Source organism: Thermobia domestica, chromosome 10 (assembly GCF_964235325.1).
Source record: "Thermobia domestica chromosome 10, izTheDome1.hap1.1, whole genome shotgun sequence".
NCBI lineage: Eukaryota > Metazoa > Arthropoda > Insecta > Zygentoma > Lepismatidae > Thermobia > Thermobia domestica.
The window spans coordinates 233,799,356-233,817,201 of record NC_137463.1 but is presented as its reverse complement, the minus strand read 5'-3'; the positions used below and the strand labels follow the sequence as shown (position 1 = coordinate 233,817,201).

Sequence of the window (17,846 nt, the reverse complement as noted above, 5' to 3'; positions counted from 1 at the left end):
CAGCTCGTCAGTTTGTACCTTAGAGTTTTTACATTGCGCATAATTGATTTTGTTCATGTATTACGTGGTTGGTAACGGCGCTGCAATTCTTACGCAATTTTTATCTTTATCAGTTTACGTAGAGATGCGGTCCCTGTAGAAAAAGGTTCTTTAGAGGTTACTTCGTGAATTACTAGATTTCACTCGTAAATTTTCTAAATAGTTGCCCTATATTCTTAATCTGTACCTTTTCCCACTAACTTTACTTTGTATTCAAAATATTCTACAATTGTCTTATTAACAATCTTTTCTTATTAACACCAGACTTAACAATATTCCTTTCGCTTCATGCATTTCTTTAGAAAAAAAAATGTCGATCACCATGGTAACCGAGAGGGAATGACATCACTATTTCAGTCTCTTAGTTTACCTATTCCAGGATGCATTATTTATCTTATAAACTCGTTTTCTAAATTTTTCCATGGTTACCACGAATAACCATTAATCCTGCTTAAATCAGAAACAATTTCTCTTGCTTCTTCATCTTCAGTTGAAAACAACTATAAATTTTGAGAGAGAAATTAATCTAGAGGTTATCCTGAATTTTAAATGAATATATCGACCTCTTATGTATATAAAAATAATATGCAGGTTTTCTGTAAATTTTAACGTGAATTTAATGCTCTGTGTACAAAATGTCAATTCCATCTTATCCCTTTTATAGCCATGATACTCGCCTTTAGGCCTCAAAGTACTGTTCTTACGCATCCAACACCCTTCGTCTCATATAGTCTCTCTGCGGAAAGGGTCGCTAACCCCAAATCCACTCCAAACGGAATTTTCGACCAAAAGAAGTTTATTAGCGCGTGCCACAAGTCTGTCTCATTTTTTAAAGGATATTCCACGTAGTGGTTGTTCAAGGATGGAACAATTGTAATGTATAGCGCTAGGTCTGGCAATTACGGTGGATGCCACTGATTTTCTCAGCCATGTTGCTGAATGATATCCGTCGTCATCCTTCCCACATGTGGCTTTGCATTGACGTGAAGGTACACTACATCCATGAACGGAGTTAGGAATTATCTTCTGGTGGGACACAGTAAATACAAATGAGAACTGAAGGATCTTATAGCTAGCATTTCCATTTTTTGTCAAAAAGTAGGGGCAATGCCCCCTATGCACCCCCTCATAGCTCCGCCTATGAGCACATCAGAGGTGTAGCCAGCAGGTTTATGTTGGAGGGGCCCGTCATTTTTGAGGGGGCCACCTACAATGTACAAAGCCAAAAACATTGTGTTGCAGCTAGTGTTTTTGAAGTCTGAAAAAACATGAAAATTTTGTGATCCTTCCGTTTTTTTAGCTTCTTTTCTTATTCTTATTATTATTATTATTTATTTATTTTACTTTTTCTCTGTAAACTATTCCTGATAGTTTTTATTATGTTTAACCCTAGAAATGACAAAGTGATTCTTTCAGCCTCATGACCACCAGTTTTATTAAAAAGCTGCTTAATGAAAGTTAAAGATTTTTAATGTATTATGAATTCTCACAGCACCTTCTGTATATTCACTCGTGATTGCCTCATTCAGCTTGAATGATATTTTAATTACTTGTTTCAGCTTTTGGTTTTTCATACTTAACCATGACAAAGTGAGCTTCTGAAGCTAAAATGAAAGGTCAGTACTTTTCTTTTAAATTCTTCATTGTTACAATATTCAGTGATCACTAGATGGCAGCACTGGCAGATGAACTTATTGCAGTGAATGTATTTTTTATGTGCAGGTTATTTGAAATTCAGGTTATTCCTCACTAGTTTACTGTTCAGTATATTTTTTCTCACCTAAGGAATTGTGAACATATTTTATGCAACAGAAAGAGCCTTACACATCTTTATTAGTATATAATGACTGGACTTCGGATTTTTATGCAAATGCATATTTTGTTTGCATATATGCATTTTTGTTAAATTTGGTAGGGCTTTCTAACAACAATAATACAGCTCGAAATTGAACCTTTACAATGCATATAAATGTATATTTCAAAGCTTAGAGCATATATTAGTGCTTAAGATCATATTTTGCATATTCTAGAAGTGTGCATATTTCAACGTATATAACAGCATAACTGCTTGCGTATTTCATGAATTTAGGTGCATAAAAATCTGATGTGTAATAATGACAAAAACACACACTTGTATCTTATGCTTCGAAGGAAATCTCTTCAGTGTACTTTTATCCAGTATGTGTCACGACAATAAATTTCATCCACACAAGAATAATAAGCCAGATATTATTATTATTAACTTCTTTCCGGTGTTTCAAAATAATACCGACAAGGTTCGGGAGGTGATTCCTGACACCAGGATAAGAAGAAAGCACAGACCAATCTGCGTGCTTCCTTTCGGAGTTCTAGGTTGCCGAAAATATGAAAAAAAAAATGAAGTTTAAAGGTTCATAACTCCAAAACTATGGGACCTACCACAGTCGGGTCCAGACTTCACTTAGGAACTAATATGTGTGCTATCCAAAAATACATGTTTCAAAATCTTGCGGTCCTCACACAACAATTTTTATAGAGGCAGTTTGGCTACGGGCATATAATTTGAAGCACTCACCAACTACCTCTATAAAAATTGTTGTGGAAATACCGCAGGATTCTGAAACATGGATATCTGCATAGGGCACATAGTAGTTCGTAAATGAAATCTTGACCCGACTACGGTAGATCCCATAGTGTTGAAGATATGGAGCTTTAAAGCTCATTTTTTCACGTTTTCGGCAGCCTATAACTCCGAATGGAAGCATTTATGCACCCAGGTTGGTCTTTACTTTTCGTCTTATCTTGGTGTCAGGAATCACTGTATATTATAACGAAACAAAAAGTTTGGTTGATTCCTTCAATTATATAGTTCACAACTATACATTCAGGGGGGAAAGGTATAGATATCGTTTTGCTTATTTTATGAATCTTCTGGATGTTTTTGGAGTGGCAGCATACATGATTTGGACTAACAGCCACCCAAACTGGAATGTAACTACCACCGACTAAAGGTGTCTGTTTTTGATTTCAGTAGAAGAAACATTGATAAAACATATCAATTGACGTAGTACATTAGCTTACATGATGCAAAATTGGCTATGGAACTCTGCCGTCATTTACAGGAGTGCCCAGATAGGTCACAATCAAGCGGAGGTAGAGAAGCATAGAAGTTGTCATGTGTGTGATCCGAAAAAAAGTCAAGAATGCAGCATCTAAGAAAAATGTCTGTAAACAGCTCAGTAAGATGAGTAGAATTTGTGTACGTTGACAAAAGAAGTGAACTGCTCTGTGAGTGATTAACTTTAGGTTCTTCTAAACTATATATACCAAAAACATGTATACTATCAAAACATTATACATTATTTGTGACGTATTGCTAACTTTTATCATTTACCATTAAAAGTGAAGTTTAATCAAAGAAACGAGTAAACACTATTTATAACAGTGGTAATCAGGAATAGAACTATTAACAAGTACGTACGCACAATTATAATAAAACAGAAACATTACCTGTAGGTATCCGCATGCATAGTAAATGAAAATACATACAAGCCTCATAGCCTCACCTTGTCATTATACCGTAAAATATCGCAAGCTTACTTGTAATGAAATAAGCTTGTCATTTCGAGGGTTAACCCAGAACTACTGTCCCGGACCTGTGCATAACTATTTCAGTTTAAATCCTTGTACATAACCTATTTACATAAGATTGATTTTCTTTGAAATTGCACTTAATTTCTTTAAGATTTCTTGAAAAATATTAATTATTCTTAACTAAGAAAACAATTATTTTAATAACAGCTATAACTCACTTCCTGTTTTACACGAAGTAGAAAAAAGCAAAAGAAATCCAAACTGAAAAAGAACGTTGGTTTTCATCAGATGGATAAAAAAAAAAAAAAAAACTCGTTACAGCATATAAAAGTAATGTACTTACAAATTAGCTTAGTAGCATTGTTTATGTTATTATTTATAGTACATTGTTTGTCTTCAAACTGTCGAATATAAATAGCAGTAAATTGTGTAATCTGCTGTCACAAAAAATCTACCATGCTATTTTCCGATCGGTATAAGGAAGAGATACCATACTATTTTTCGATCGATATGGTAAGATTTTATATTTCTATACTATTTTACCGTGAATTATTAATTATATGTAAACTTTGTTATTTTTAAATGACTGAAGCGAGGTAATCTTACGATTGTTCTTAAACCTCGTCATTTGGGGGGAGGGGGGCAGGAAATCTTTTGGGGGCCTAGACCCGATGGGCCCCCAATGGCTACACCCCTGGAGCACATCTATTCAATTAGTCAACGCGGGTTCCTTCTGCTGCAACTGTTGTGAGTACATGTCCGCAAGAAAAGTATGGCCCGTGGTAGCTTACAATGAAGACTAGTCCACCAGACACAGAGCATGATCTTGCGTGGTACAGATGTGTTTTAAGGTAAGGTAAAGAGTTACGTGATGACAACCAATGTCTAATACTTTGGGATTATCACACTGGATCAGATTTTCGTCAGTCGTGAGCATTCGATTAAATATCGATATGTTTGTTACAGTGCCAAGATACCAACAAAGAAAAGGCTTTCATTCTATATTCTTTGTGGGGTGCCGACAATGTGTGGGGTACCCACATGCTTAATTTGTACACACTCCAGTCTGTGATGCGCATAAACTCTGATTGTTTCCTCGGAAACCTGGAATCCTTCGGAGAATTTGACTACTTCTTTTCACCTTCAAGATCTCATCATCTAACATTTTTATTCGCCTACTGCGAGATTCATCACAGAGGCAGTGATCTTCCGACCTAAACTTACGGAAAGAATTCTAGGCAGTGTGTTCGTTCACAGAATCCTACTCAAATACCAGACGTATCTGATGACTTGATGCGGCTGCTGACCAGCCAACATTAATCATAGGAAACAAGCGCCAACGAGCTGCTTCGATACCTTCATTTCTCTTCGACACTGCACGAGCTGTAATTGCTGTGTCCGCAAAGTGCCTCTATTGGATCAGATCAATCCCCTCATTGCTTTTCCCGGCGCGTAAACCATTTCATTTTCTTTCTGAGCACTTCATCAAATGGAACGCCAAAAGTGGCAGAAAGGTTTTTCGTTACCCTTTCAGGGTTCTCATTTATTTAGCAAGCATGAATTTTCTGACTTTTTAAGTTTATCAGGTTACAATTTACAAATTTCCAGGTTTACAAACAACGGAAGAAAGCAACTACATTTTTACTCACCTTTCGAACGCATGGGAGCAGTAAAATCGTAGCCGTAGATATTGCCGTGGAGAGACAGACAAACCTGCGTTCTTTGGGATATACGAGGGTTATTTAACTAGAAGTGGCAACATAATTATGAAATGGAATGTAGTGAATCACTCACTTCAAGAAGCCTTGGATGTAGTCTTCGCCAGCCTGTTGATCGCTTCGCCAATATCTGGTAACCATTGAATACCTATCAAAGCCTCACTTTATGAGACGAGGTTGACGGAAGTTCGTCCGTAGCCGTTCGCATATGTCCTCCACCGTGCATTTCCTCTGTTGACTGTCGTCCCGCCTGAAATTCTGCAACCCATCTCGCCACTGTCGAATATGGTATAGCAGCTTGACTTCTACTAATCCTCTGTAAATCGTCCTAGCATTTCGCCCTCGCCACCTGGAATTTCATAAATACACCTTGTTCTCCACCCGTGAACATTGCATAAGGGCGGTATTTCACACAACAATCACTTTAACAATGTCTACTCGCCAACACACCATAATATGGGACCGTAGCAGCGTTGAACTGACTCGTACACATCCACGGGACACACTAAGTTCGTCATTTGTCTCCTGTCCACACGACACTTCAATCGTAGCAGTGTTGCCAGATCGAGTTAAATGTTCCTCGTATTATCGAACTAGTTGATCATGTTTACAGAAAACTGGGGAGGACGTCCTCCCTGTGGTTCTTTCATGAATCGATAATCGCAAAACGTAAATCAGGCGTTATTTTGATAGAAGTTTCACCAATATATATATATATATATATATATATATATATATATATATATATATATATATATTGTTGTTGTTCCAGATTATCGATTCACTGACGACAACAGTGTGCAACTTCCTTATTTCTATAAGCACTGTTGTAGCAGAGACCGGTGGCGAGTCACGCCAACAGTACCATTAACCACGTAAGACAAGATTTTTAAAAAGAAGTCTTAAACAAGCAAGTAGAAGCTACGCAAGGCTTATCTCAGGGTCCCTAGCAGGTTAGTTGTAATTTCTTTTTTTTTTTTTTTTTTTTTTTTTTTTTTTTACCTGATTGGAATAACGAGATGTTAAGTCCCCTAACGGTAACTAGACCAAATAACGCTGGCACTTCTCTGATGCCTTTAATAGATTATGATCTCGCTACAAGTTTCGACATCCATTTATTTATGATTCTTCTTTGAAATTTTTAAGTGTATTTTGTCAACAAAGATAAATCACTGAGCACTGCTTTACAGACATATTTGGATTTTCCTAACTTTCAACCTATTTCCGAAACTTCTACTGGCTATATTTGTTCACTGATCTTCCAGTTTTTAGAAAAAATGAAATGAAATTTTTGAGTTTTACGTCCCACGGTTATGCCGGTTAGGCTAAAGGAGACGGTGAAGATGAGTAATGAATGAAATGGTGGAATGAAGAAAGTGGGAGGAAACGGGAGAACCCCGAGAAAACCCACGCACACGGTTCCAGTTTTTAGAAACCCAGCAACTGTATGTTCTACGAGTTATTCGTAATTGCAAAATTGCACTGCTTGCTCGAAGAGTATACATTAAGAATACATATTTTCAAAGATTCTCCTAGTCCAAGTTAAAGGTGTTTAACAGGGAAAATCATATGAGAAAATTTTTACTACAGAAATCAGCTGTGATCACCATTGCAAGCTAGTCATTGCTGAACACTTAACAGAAAAGAAAAAGAAATTCTAATTCTTCCTTTTACTCATGTGAATGACTCTTCTGGTGTCCTAGTAAAGCTGATCTAGAAGTAAAAGCTATTTCACAGTAACTACATCTGTAGGGTCGATCACCTGTATGGGACCTCTTATGAATTACAAGATTCTTACTTTGCGTAAAGGATTTTCCACATAAGTTACAAGTAAATTTTCTCTCACCCGTATGAGTGAGCGAATGCTGAGCATGAAGATTTCGAGTTCGAGACCTCTTCCCACATACTTCGCAAACGTACGGTTTCTCTCCAGTGTGTATTCTCTGATGTTCAATCAATGACAAGCGACTTGTTATACTTTTACCACACTCGTCACAAGTATATAGTTTCGCTTCTTCGTTTATCCTATTATGAATAGTTTGATGTTCTTTTAAATTCGACAGGGACACAAAGTTTCGGCCACAGACATCACACATAAAACCCTCTGACTTGTGTAATCGCAAATGAGCATTGTAACTGCTGTACGAAAAATAATGTGCATTACAAGTTTGACAAATATATATTTTGTCTTTTGTATGGATATTTTCGTGATCTTCAAAAGATGATTTTCTGTAAAATCCTCGATTACAAAACCTGCAACGATAAGGAGGTTCTTCTGCGTGTTGTTTCTCGTGATAAGTCAATTGAATTTGGGTTACGAACGCTCTTCCACAAATGTTACACGCAAACTTAAATTCTTCCTTGTTATGGCGTCTGGCATGTTGTTTAAGAACCTCCAAAGTCTTATATCGTTTCATACAAACTTCACATTCATGATTTCGTTCTTGAAGGTGAGTCCTTTTATGTCGCAGATATGTTCTTGCCATTACTAACTTATCACAAATTTCACACTTACGATGATGAAGCTTCTGAGGGCTTTTAACACTGGAATTCCTTTCTTTAATTGTATTAAGTTTAGAGAACGCCTTTTCAATTTGTGAGTTATTAACACTGGATTTCTTTTCGCTAATTGAATTAAGTTGAGAAACCGCCTTTTTAATTTGTGTCTCTCTCACACTAGAATTCTGACATTTACGACGAGGAACTCTCTGAGAGTTCTTAATACTGGAATTCTTACATTTACGAGGAGGAACTCCTTGAGATTTTTTAGAAGCACTAGAATTCTTTTTGCTAATTGTATTAAGTTGAGAAATCGCTTTTTCAATTTGTGACTTATTAAATTGGCCATAATTGGAAGGACGATAATAGTTTTTGTAGTGTTTCTCATACATTTGTTGATTCATAGGTAAAGTCGAATTTTTACACACTTCCAAAATTGATGTAGAACATCCCTTAAGTAACTGCTTCCTGCAAATAATACAAATAATTATTAAATAGTCATCTTAAGTTATGCCTAACATTGAACACATTATCTCTTTAGTCCTCGCTCTTGACCATTTTAAAGGAAAAAATATATACAAAGAAATAGAAAAAATTCGATCTCGGGTCTCTGGTTTACCACGCCAATGCGTAAACAACTACCCGGACTGTTCCCGAACAGTCATACATTCAATCACCATTGAAGTCGATGCTCAGCCACTCAGACAACATGGACTGTGCCCGTTTTATTATGGTCTTGGATAACAGAGTTTCTACATTACAAATCCTCTCAATGTCTGAATAGCATACAAGTAAAGAAAATGCAAGATTGAATTTTGATAGGATCCTGGGTCTTCAGCTTACCAGTGTGATATATAATCGATTATTTCCTCGATTCATCATATATCGATTGTAGACATAATTTCTCTAAAATAGTAAATCAGACTTATTACGAGTAGTTTACGAAGAATTTGCAAATTTCTTCACAAACCCAAATCACCTAGATGACAAAACAATTAATAGACCGATAAATCTGACTTTATTGTGCCTGTATATTTATTATATGAAAATTTTCAGGGACCTATTTTTCACATTCGTCGGTGACAATTTACGGAGAAAATGCTAACACCAAAACAAATCTCATATTCTAATCAAAATTAACGCACAGAGTTTACAACTTCATCTCACGAAAACAGAACACGTGTAGTACCACTTTCTAAAAAGCCTCAAAGAGTTAAACTATCAATCTGGAACACAGAAAATTATAAAATGAAACTGGAAACAATTATGAACATTCACTCTCTAGTAAGCATGAAAGCACATCAGCATAAAAAGTGTTAAATTCAAGATTCACTGCTCCTTTGACAGAGAAAAACTTTCAAGCATTTGGTTCTTCAGAATAGCACTGTGTGTCACATTTGAGGGTAACTTCCAATAAAATTCACATAATATAAGTACAATATGGGTTGTACTTCACATTTCGCTAGACTCATTGTTCTCTTGCTCAGCGACGTGGGATAAACTTGAAGGTAAAATAAATTATTTAATAAATAGTATAGTTGGGCATCCATATATATTTTGCCAAACCAGATACGGGAGAATTCTGAACCTTGGGGTCTCTTATACGCTGCTCAGTTCCAGTATTAATATATGAAACATCATACTTACAAACTGCTTCAAAGTCACTTGCATTGTTATAGTTATTAACAAAGTACTTTCTAATAAAATTAGTAACTTGATTCTCAATATTAAAGTGACATTTGTAGCTTAAAAAAGAAACACCTTCATACCATTCTTATTAGCAAATTTATTCAAACCAAATCACAGTTCTAGCCAGAATGTGACATAAATCGCATTATTTATTTCTTGCCCTATTCCTGGATATATTATTTATCCTGCTTAAATTAGAAACAATTTTTCTTGTTTCTTTATCTTCAGTTGAAACCAACTATAAATTCTGAAAAAGAAATCAATCTAAAGATTAGTCTGAATTTTAAATGAGTATATCGACCTCTTATGTATATAAAAATCATTTCTTGTATATTTAAACGTGCCGACGTAATATATAAAATAAATTTCCTGTAAATTTATTACTTTGTCTACTGAATGTCATGTCTAGAAATTCCACCTTTTTATCTTTCTCATATTCAACACCAAATTTACAAGCTAACCAAAGAGTTCTTACTGTTCATGACTGTGAGAAACACATAGATATACAGCGCATGATACTCAGCTTTAGGCCTCAAAGTAATCTTAAGCATCCAACACCACTTGCCGACGTACCTGCAGGAGCGCAATGCTCTGGCAATAAAACTCGAGGATCTTCTGTAAGACAGCATCTTATATAGCCTCTCTGCTAAAAGAGAGGCTAAACACCAGTCCATCCCAATAGGGAGCTTGGACGCAAAGAAGGTTGTGAGCGCGTGCTGCAAATCTGTCTCAATTTCGAAGGGTTTCCCACTGAATGGTTGACCAAGGACTGAAACAATGGCAATGTATGTGCGCTACGTCCGGCGATTATGGTGGATAGCACAGTGTTTCAGACTCATGTTGCTGAATGATATCGGTGATCATCCTCGAAACATGTGGCTTCGCATTGACCTGAAGGTACAGCACATCCTTGTGATTAGCCAACGCTGATTCCTTCGGCTACAACTGTTGTGAGTACATGTCCGCAAGAAAAGTATGGCCCGTGGTAACTTATAATGATGACTAGTCCACTAGACACAGAGCATAATCTTGCGTGGTACAAACGTGTTTTGAGGTAAGGCAAACAGTCACGTGATGACAATGTCTAATACTTTGGGATTATCACAGTGGATCAGTTTTTCTTCAGTCATGACCATTCGACAAAATATCGATGTTACGATGCTAAGATAGTAACGACGAAAAGGCACCCATCTTTTTCCTTTTTGGGCGCCGACAATGTGTGGGGTATCCACTTGCTTAATTTGTACACACTCCCGTCTGTGGTACATATGAAGTTTGTTTCCTCGAAAACCTTGAAGCGTTCGGGAAGTTTGACTACTTCCTCTTTTTACCTACAGAACTACTTCCTCCTTTTAGCTACAGAACTACTTCCTCCAGTTACCTACAGAACTACTTCCTCTTTTTACCTACAGAACTACTTCCTTGTTTTTCCTACAGAAGTATTTCCTCCTTTTACCTACAGAACTACTTCCCCTTTTCACCTACAGAACTTTGTCATCTAACACCTACTGCGGGATTCATCACAAAGACTCAGATCTTCCGACCTAAACTTATGGAAAGAATTCTAGGCAGTGTTCGTTCACGGAATCCTACTCAAATACCAGACGTATTTGACGACTTGATGCGGCTACTGACCAGCCTACATTAATCATAGGAAACAAGCGCAAACTAGCTTCTTCGATACCTCCATTTCTCTTCGACACTGTACGAGCTGTAATTGCTTTGTCCGTAACGTGCCTCTATTGGATCAGATCACTCCCCTCATTGCTTTTCCCGGCGCGTGAATCATTTCATTTTCTTTCTGAGCACTGCATCAAATGGAACGTCAAAAGTGGCAGAAAGATTTTTGGTTACCTTTTTAGGGTTCTCATTTATTTGGCGAGCATGAATTTCCTGACTTTTACAAGTTTATCAGGTCAAAATTTACAAATGTGAAGGTTTATAAACAATAGAAAAAAGCAACTATATTTCTATTCACCTAATATATACAGGATGGCCACCAAGTTCCGTTATCTCTTGATAAGTGCTAATGTACGGTTTCCTGTCAGCTCTTTATAAATGCTAATGTAAGGACTTCAATTGCTTCAGATTGTGAACGATGGTAGTCCGGATTTGCCCGCACCACTTACCTAGCCATCATGAAGCCTAGACCTCACCACCCATGGCAATGCGCTATGGAGGTTCATAAAAGGCATCGTTGCACAAAACCGTTGCGATACCACTGCCGAAGTGACAGAAGCCGTGAAACTAGCTTCCACTCAAGTTAGACCTGCAATGTTCCGAAGACAATGCAATGTTCCGCAATGTTCCTGCAATGTCGACAGACTGATCCTTTGGACACACAATGTTTCGTATCTCAATAAAGCTACTCGAAATCATTGCTGTTCATGTCATTCAGTTCTTTCCGCGTAGTTATTTACGTACGTTTAGTGGTTTATGTTACTTATTTTCAGGGGTAACGGGACTTTGTGGCCACCCTGTATACATATGTATAGGGTGTAACCTATTTAATGTAACAAACATCGGTAAGTGATTCCTGACACCCAGATAAGCACAAAAAAAAAGGTCATATGAACATATAGCATATTGGCAAATTTAGCGATGACCGAAGGCATGGGAAGTTCGAGCCGTAGATATCGATGTGCAGAAAGAACAAACCTGTGTTCGTCGGACCCATCACAAGAGATGATCAAAGTGTCTACCAAGGACAGCAATGATGGATCATGGATTGGCAAAACCGTTTGAAGATACATGAGTCATGGCAAATAGTTGCACAGACGTTATTGATACGCTGTTCTGTCTTTGACATTGTTGACAGGAATAGCATACATAACAGTTTTAATGTGTCTTCACAGAAAAAAATCCAATGGTTCAGGTCCGGAGACTAGGAAGGCAAATGCATTTTACCGCCACGCCCGATCGAACGTTTTGGGAAGTTGTTCAACTAACGGCGGACATTCACGCTAAAGTACGCGGGAGCTCCATCATTCATCTATCACATGTTGCAGCGAACTCCCACGGGAATATTTTCCAATAACTCGGGTAGTGTTTCTTGCAGAAAAGATACACTCACTCTTCAGGTACCATGTATGAGCCGATCAGTTTACCATGGACAATACTACACCATACATTGAGTTCAAATTGGTATTGATGATTAGTGACAACCGTACCATGGGGATGTGCATCTCCCCACGTGTGTGTGGGTGTATGTGAGTGTGTGTGTGTTATACATGTTGCCAATACCATTCCTTCCAAACGTGGCTTCGTCAGTGAACAGTACTTATGTTTGAAACAGCATGACATTTGTGGTCTGTTGAAGGAACCACTAACAGAATGATTCACGTGGTTGGAAATCAGCTTCTGACAGTCTATGAACACTTTTGCAGATGAAATGGGTACAAAGCATTTTCGTGTAACGTACGCCACACAGTCATCTGGCTAACATGGTCTGTTGAAGGAACCACTGGCAGAATGATTCACGTGGCTGGAAATCAGCATCTGACAGTGTATGAACCCTTTGCAGATGGAATGGATACAAGGTATTTTCATGTAACGCATGCCACACAATCATCTGACTAATATGCATTTCACGGTTAAGTTCCCTCGTACTCGTACCTGGGTCATTGTTTATATCTTCTAACACACGTTCGTTCATAACAGGTGTTCGTATACGACGGGGTCGACCAGCATACACGTGGCTACGCAGTACGGTAACTGTTTCATACGCGCGCCGATATATTGCTGCAAACACTCTGTATGGTGGTTCGTGGCTATTAGGAAAATATTCCTGAAGGAGTATTGATGCTTCACACCCATTGCCATCTGCACGACTGTACATGAATAGCATGAGAGCCTGTTCTCGGTTTGATTAACGCACCATGCTTTAGTCGAATACTGCCTCTTGTTGTATTCAAAAATCGCAGCACAATGATCGTGCTTCTATACTGTAGCGTTTTGAACACAAGTACCACGCTGAGTGTGTGAATCGAGCAACTAAATATTCAATACCACTGCCAACTCTAAATTTTCCCGACTAACATCTCTAAATTTATTGGTTTTCGATATCTACCGCTTCCCAAATCAAACTTACTATTCCCACGCTTTCGGTCCTCGCTAACTCTGACAATATGCCAAAAGTTCACAGCATTTTTCTTGCTTATCTTGTTGTCAGGAATCACCTCCCGATATTTGTTCATTAATTTACATCCAATGGATTTAGGTCTGGAGACTGGGAACACCAATGCACTGGACCGCCTTGCCCGATCGAACGTCTTGGTAAATTGTTGTTCAACTACCGATGGACATTCACACTAAAGTGCGCGGAAGCCCCATCATGCCTATAGTGTATGTGTATGTGTGTGTGTAGATAAAGAAGTTTAAAAAAAACTAATTTTTTTATCAAATATTTCCTACCAAACAGTCTGTTACGACAAAAGAGATGTAAGTTTTAATAAGTAAGAATCCTTACTTAATAATCTCTAACTTTTCCAGGTTTTTCAGCTTTTTATGTATCTCTTTGTGTTTTCAAGGACATTCTGCAAGTAAGCTGAATTCCCTGAACTTCTTCAGGTATTCCGGGTCGGTGGAAATCTTGCTTGTAATTTCAGGACGTAAATAATATTATTTCTTAAGAAGACATTCTAATTGTTCATTTGTTTTATAAATACTTACGATATATCAACATAACAGAAGTAGTTGATAAATTTAAACTTTTCTCTAAATATTAATTTCAAAGACTTTTTAAAAACTTTTAGTTAATCGCTATTAAAGAATTACAATGAATAAACAGGCACACTAAACTCAGTTTTATCATTAAGTTCATAACAATAATGCGCCATACATTTTTCTCATTACAAATTTATAAACTTATTTATATTTTAACATAGATCTATCAACAAAACATTCGAGCATAAACAAGCAAACAACCAGCTTACTCTGTATTTCAACAATGGCAATATTGTTTTGAACATATAATATTACTTAATGTACCGATTCTAGAAATAGCACTGTCGAATATTCAGAAATTTAAATCACTACAATACTTGCGCATTTTTTTTCTGGGTAATAAAACATTACATTATTTGGTATCTAATTTATGATTATTATTTTAAAGGACAAGTTAAAGAAAGCGTTTGTGTAAATACTAGTACAGAGAATTTCTCAGTACTATTCTCACTTCTGTTAACAGATACGTGGTTAAATTTCAAATATGATCAATGTTTGTAACCGCCTACAACTTAAGTAGTCGGGAGCACATTTATTCGTGTGCTGCAGTCAATTCTGAAACAGAAGCAACATATTCATCTTAAAATTAATGTCTTTAGACTGGAATACTTTCTTAAACACAAAAAAGTGCTTGTATTTCATTGTTCCGATTTTCCTGCACTATCGATTATAAACTGGGTGTAATGGGTAATCATCGTTAAGTATTCTGCCTGCGTTGGCAAGTCACGTCCACTACGGCCTTCAACCAGCCTCTTAGTTTTAATGTAGCATACTAGTCTGTTCAAGTACCATTTGTTAATTGTAATTTTCCCTTCTCCGTCCTTCCACCAATCTTATATTACGTCACTCAGAACACAATTCTTTGCCCAAACCATGTCCTAACTAATTTCCTTTCCTCTTTTTAATTACATCACACACCTCATATTACTTGCACTCAATCACTGGGTTTCCCCTTTGATCCTGCCAATTTTCTCCACTTTTCCCTCATTCAGATTACATAGCGTTTGTAACTGTTTTAACATAATCTGCACATTACTGTTCCGTAGAGTACAACGATTCACACGAAACATTTTAGGGCCCTTTTCCTTAACGTTTTATTTACTTTTCTTATCTCTAAATTCTTATTTTGCCATTCCATTCCTTGCTTCTGCTTCATGTTCAGACTCATTCACGACATCAGCACTGATACTATCTAGGTATCGAACACAAAAATCATTCCTCGCTCTTTCGGTAACAACAAACAAAATCCGGTGCAATCGATTCATTTAGAAAATCCCGATTTTAAACCAAAAATGTTGAATTTATTTCATTATAATATAAATTTACAGTGCGAAGGTATTTTACACTGTCAGATTGGATAGTGTGCTTGGTTACAAGTACATTGCCTACAATATGCATTATATTATTCCTCTTTGTTTCTTAATGTAATTGTAGATATTACACACAACAAGCAAATGTCCGGACTTATAAACCATCGGCTATCTCGGATTGATTTTGCCCCCTTTTCATTCGTTAAAACGAGGAATGAGTGTATTATCTGTTCTATTATCTTTCCTCCAGCTTTTATTGTTGATACACAGTGCTCGTTTCAATCACCAATGCCTTCGTCTTTTTAACAGTTTTAATTCCATATTCCTCATGGCTACCACTCTGTTAAATTTCGAAGATATTTCCCAACAGGAACCACAATATCGGCAAACCGTATACATCTATTTGTTCTACATAGATCAAAATGCCGTCTTCGTTCCGTAGACCTTTCTTTACCATTCCAAATACATGTGTTTTGTTTTTGCATAAACCTTTCACAAGTGTTCTTAATAAGTCAGTACCACCTTGCACGCTCTTACCGATCTTATATTGAAACTCTTACTTCTCAATTTCAACTTTATTGCTGTTCTGTGCTCTGTTTTTTGGAATTCCGCTTTTAAGCAGGGGGAGGGGTACTGTAGCTTGTGTCTCTACACTTGGAACGAATCCTTGCATATAGTTAGCACTTTTTAATGCTGAGTTGTTGTTGCTGTTATGTTTCTGTTAAGACGTCTATCGTAAGGGGAATGGAAAGGAGTTATAAATTAATGTAGCTCACAAGCCCATCATGTTAGGATTTAATTTTCAGTTTAGCGTCTTTTCAAACAGCGAAGCTATGAGAGATGGATCTACAGCTTTATGTGGGATCCGAACCATATGAGCTCCCGCCAGAAATCAAGCCCGTGTCTCCCACGCCAAAGGCACGTACGCTAACCGCTTAGGCATGAGGAAGCTCTCCCAATCATGTTAGGCAGACAAAACTTGGTATTCAAACTTCTTTTCAATATAGAAACACCACATCGACGGATGAACCGTTTGAAGTGAATTTCAAAAGACAGACATTTCGCTCGGGCTCGGCTTTTATCATGTTGCTTTCATTAAAATATGTGCTTGAAGACGGAAGGGTTACAATATAACTATTTCAAATACTTTCCATAAATCTATTTTCCATTGTGAAGAATAGTATTTCAAGGTCAAATAACATTAATCTTGATTCAAAACATTGATTTAAAAATAATCAACCGATTTAAATAACGTTAATTTAAATTAACAAACCATAAAAATCAGTAATTTTGTTTCATATTCTGTTTTATTATTACGCATCAAGTACTTACATCTGATATGCTAAAGCTGCTGAAAATGAAGCACTGTCAGCATTACTAAGGGATGCAGAAGACCCCAAGGATATTGCTGCTCCTGGCTGAATCGTTAAATCATAATTAGAATCTGGTTCTGATGACGTTTTCACTTTTTTACTATCAACATCAGCAAGAAAATTACATTCCTTCTCTTCTGTATGATCATCATCACTATCGTTGTTGTAAATACTTTCATCTTTTTCCTCTTCCTTTACATTTTCAGCTTTTCCCTGTTCATCATCATCACTTACAGGTTCTTGTTTAGGTACGGTATTTTCAGTTGTATGTGCCTCGTTAAAACATAAAAGAAACGGATTTGTAGAGAAATCTTGTATTCCCACGTCTTCATTTATGTAAAATTCACTAGATTCAGCTCTACACATAACCTGCAAAAGTGAAAATAAATTTATATAAACAAACAAGGATGCCATATAGGTATCAGGATTTCAGATTGCCTCTAAATAATCTTATCCATCATGCTGCAGATTTGTAGAGGAACACGAGTGCCGCAGGGGGCATTTCTAAATTATATTATTACGTACAGATTGCAACCAAATTTGCGAGGGAGTGAAAGTCTCATAATATTTTTTTTAAGTGAAAGTTGCAGCTGTTTCATTATTGATAGGTACCATACTGTTTCTCGGTATCATGGACAAGCATTACTAAGTGGCAAACTACACAGGAAGCTGCCATTGAAAATACATAATTAAGCGTATATATTTGTAATATTCTATTTTTAATAGTTATTTCTACTGGTAAGTTGAAATACACAATAAAAAGAAGTGTTACGTGTTCTGAACTACACTTAGTGGGAAGAAGTTATAGTGGTTTCCTTTCAATAAGTGAATTTCACGGAAACCCGTTAAAAGTGACAATCACGTTTTTCACCATTCTGTAGTATTAAAAATAGCAATAATAAAAGAAAAAATATTATTGA

The 17,846-nt window shown here is 36.8% G+C and overlaps 1 protein-coding gene across 4 annotated transcripts in view; it reads right to left on the bottom strand.

Moving 5' to 3' along the window:
- Positions 1 to 85: 85 nt before the first annotated feature.
- The window catches only part of LOC145663085 (uncharacterized), a 51,221-nt gene continuing 33,460 nt past the window's right edge, over positions 86 to 17,846 (bottom strand). For all 4 annotated transcript variants that reach the window (XM_081729338.1, XM_081729339.1, XM_081729336.1 and 1 more), the window contains 2 exons: positions 16,886 to 17,295; positions 86 to 8,297 (listed from right to left, as the gene is read on the bottom strand). In XM_081729338.1, coding sequence (XP_081585464.1) covers positions 7,001 to 8,297; positions 16,886 to 17,295 — 1,707 coding nt within the window. In that variant the 3' untranslated portion in view covers positions 86 to 7,000. The remainder of the gene's footprint in view (positions 8,298 to 16,885; positions 17,296 to 17,846) is intronic.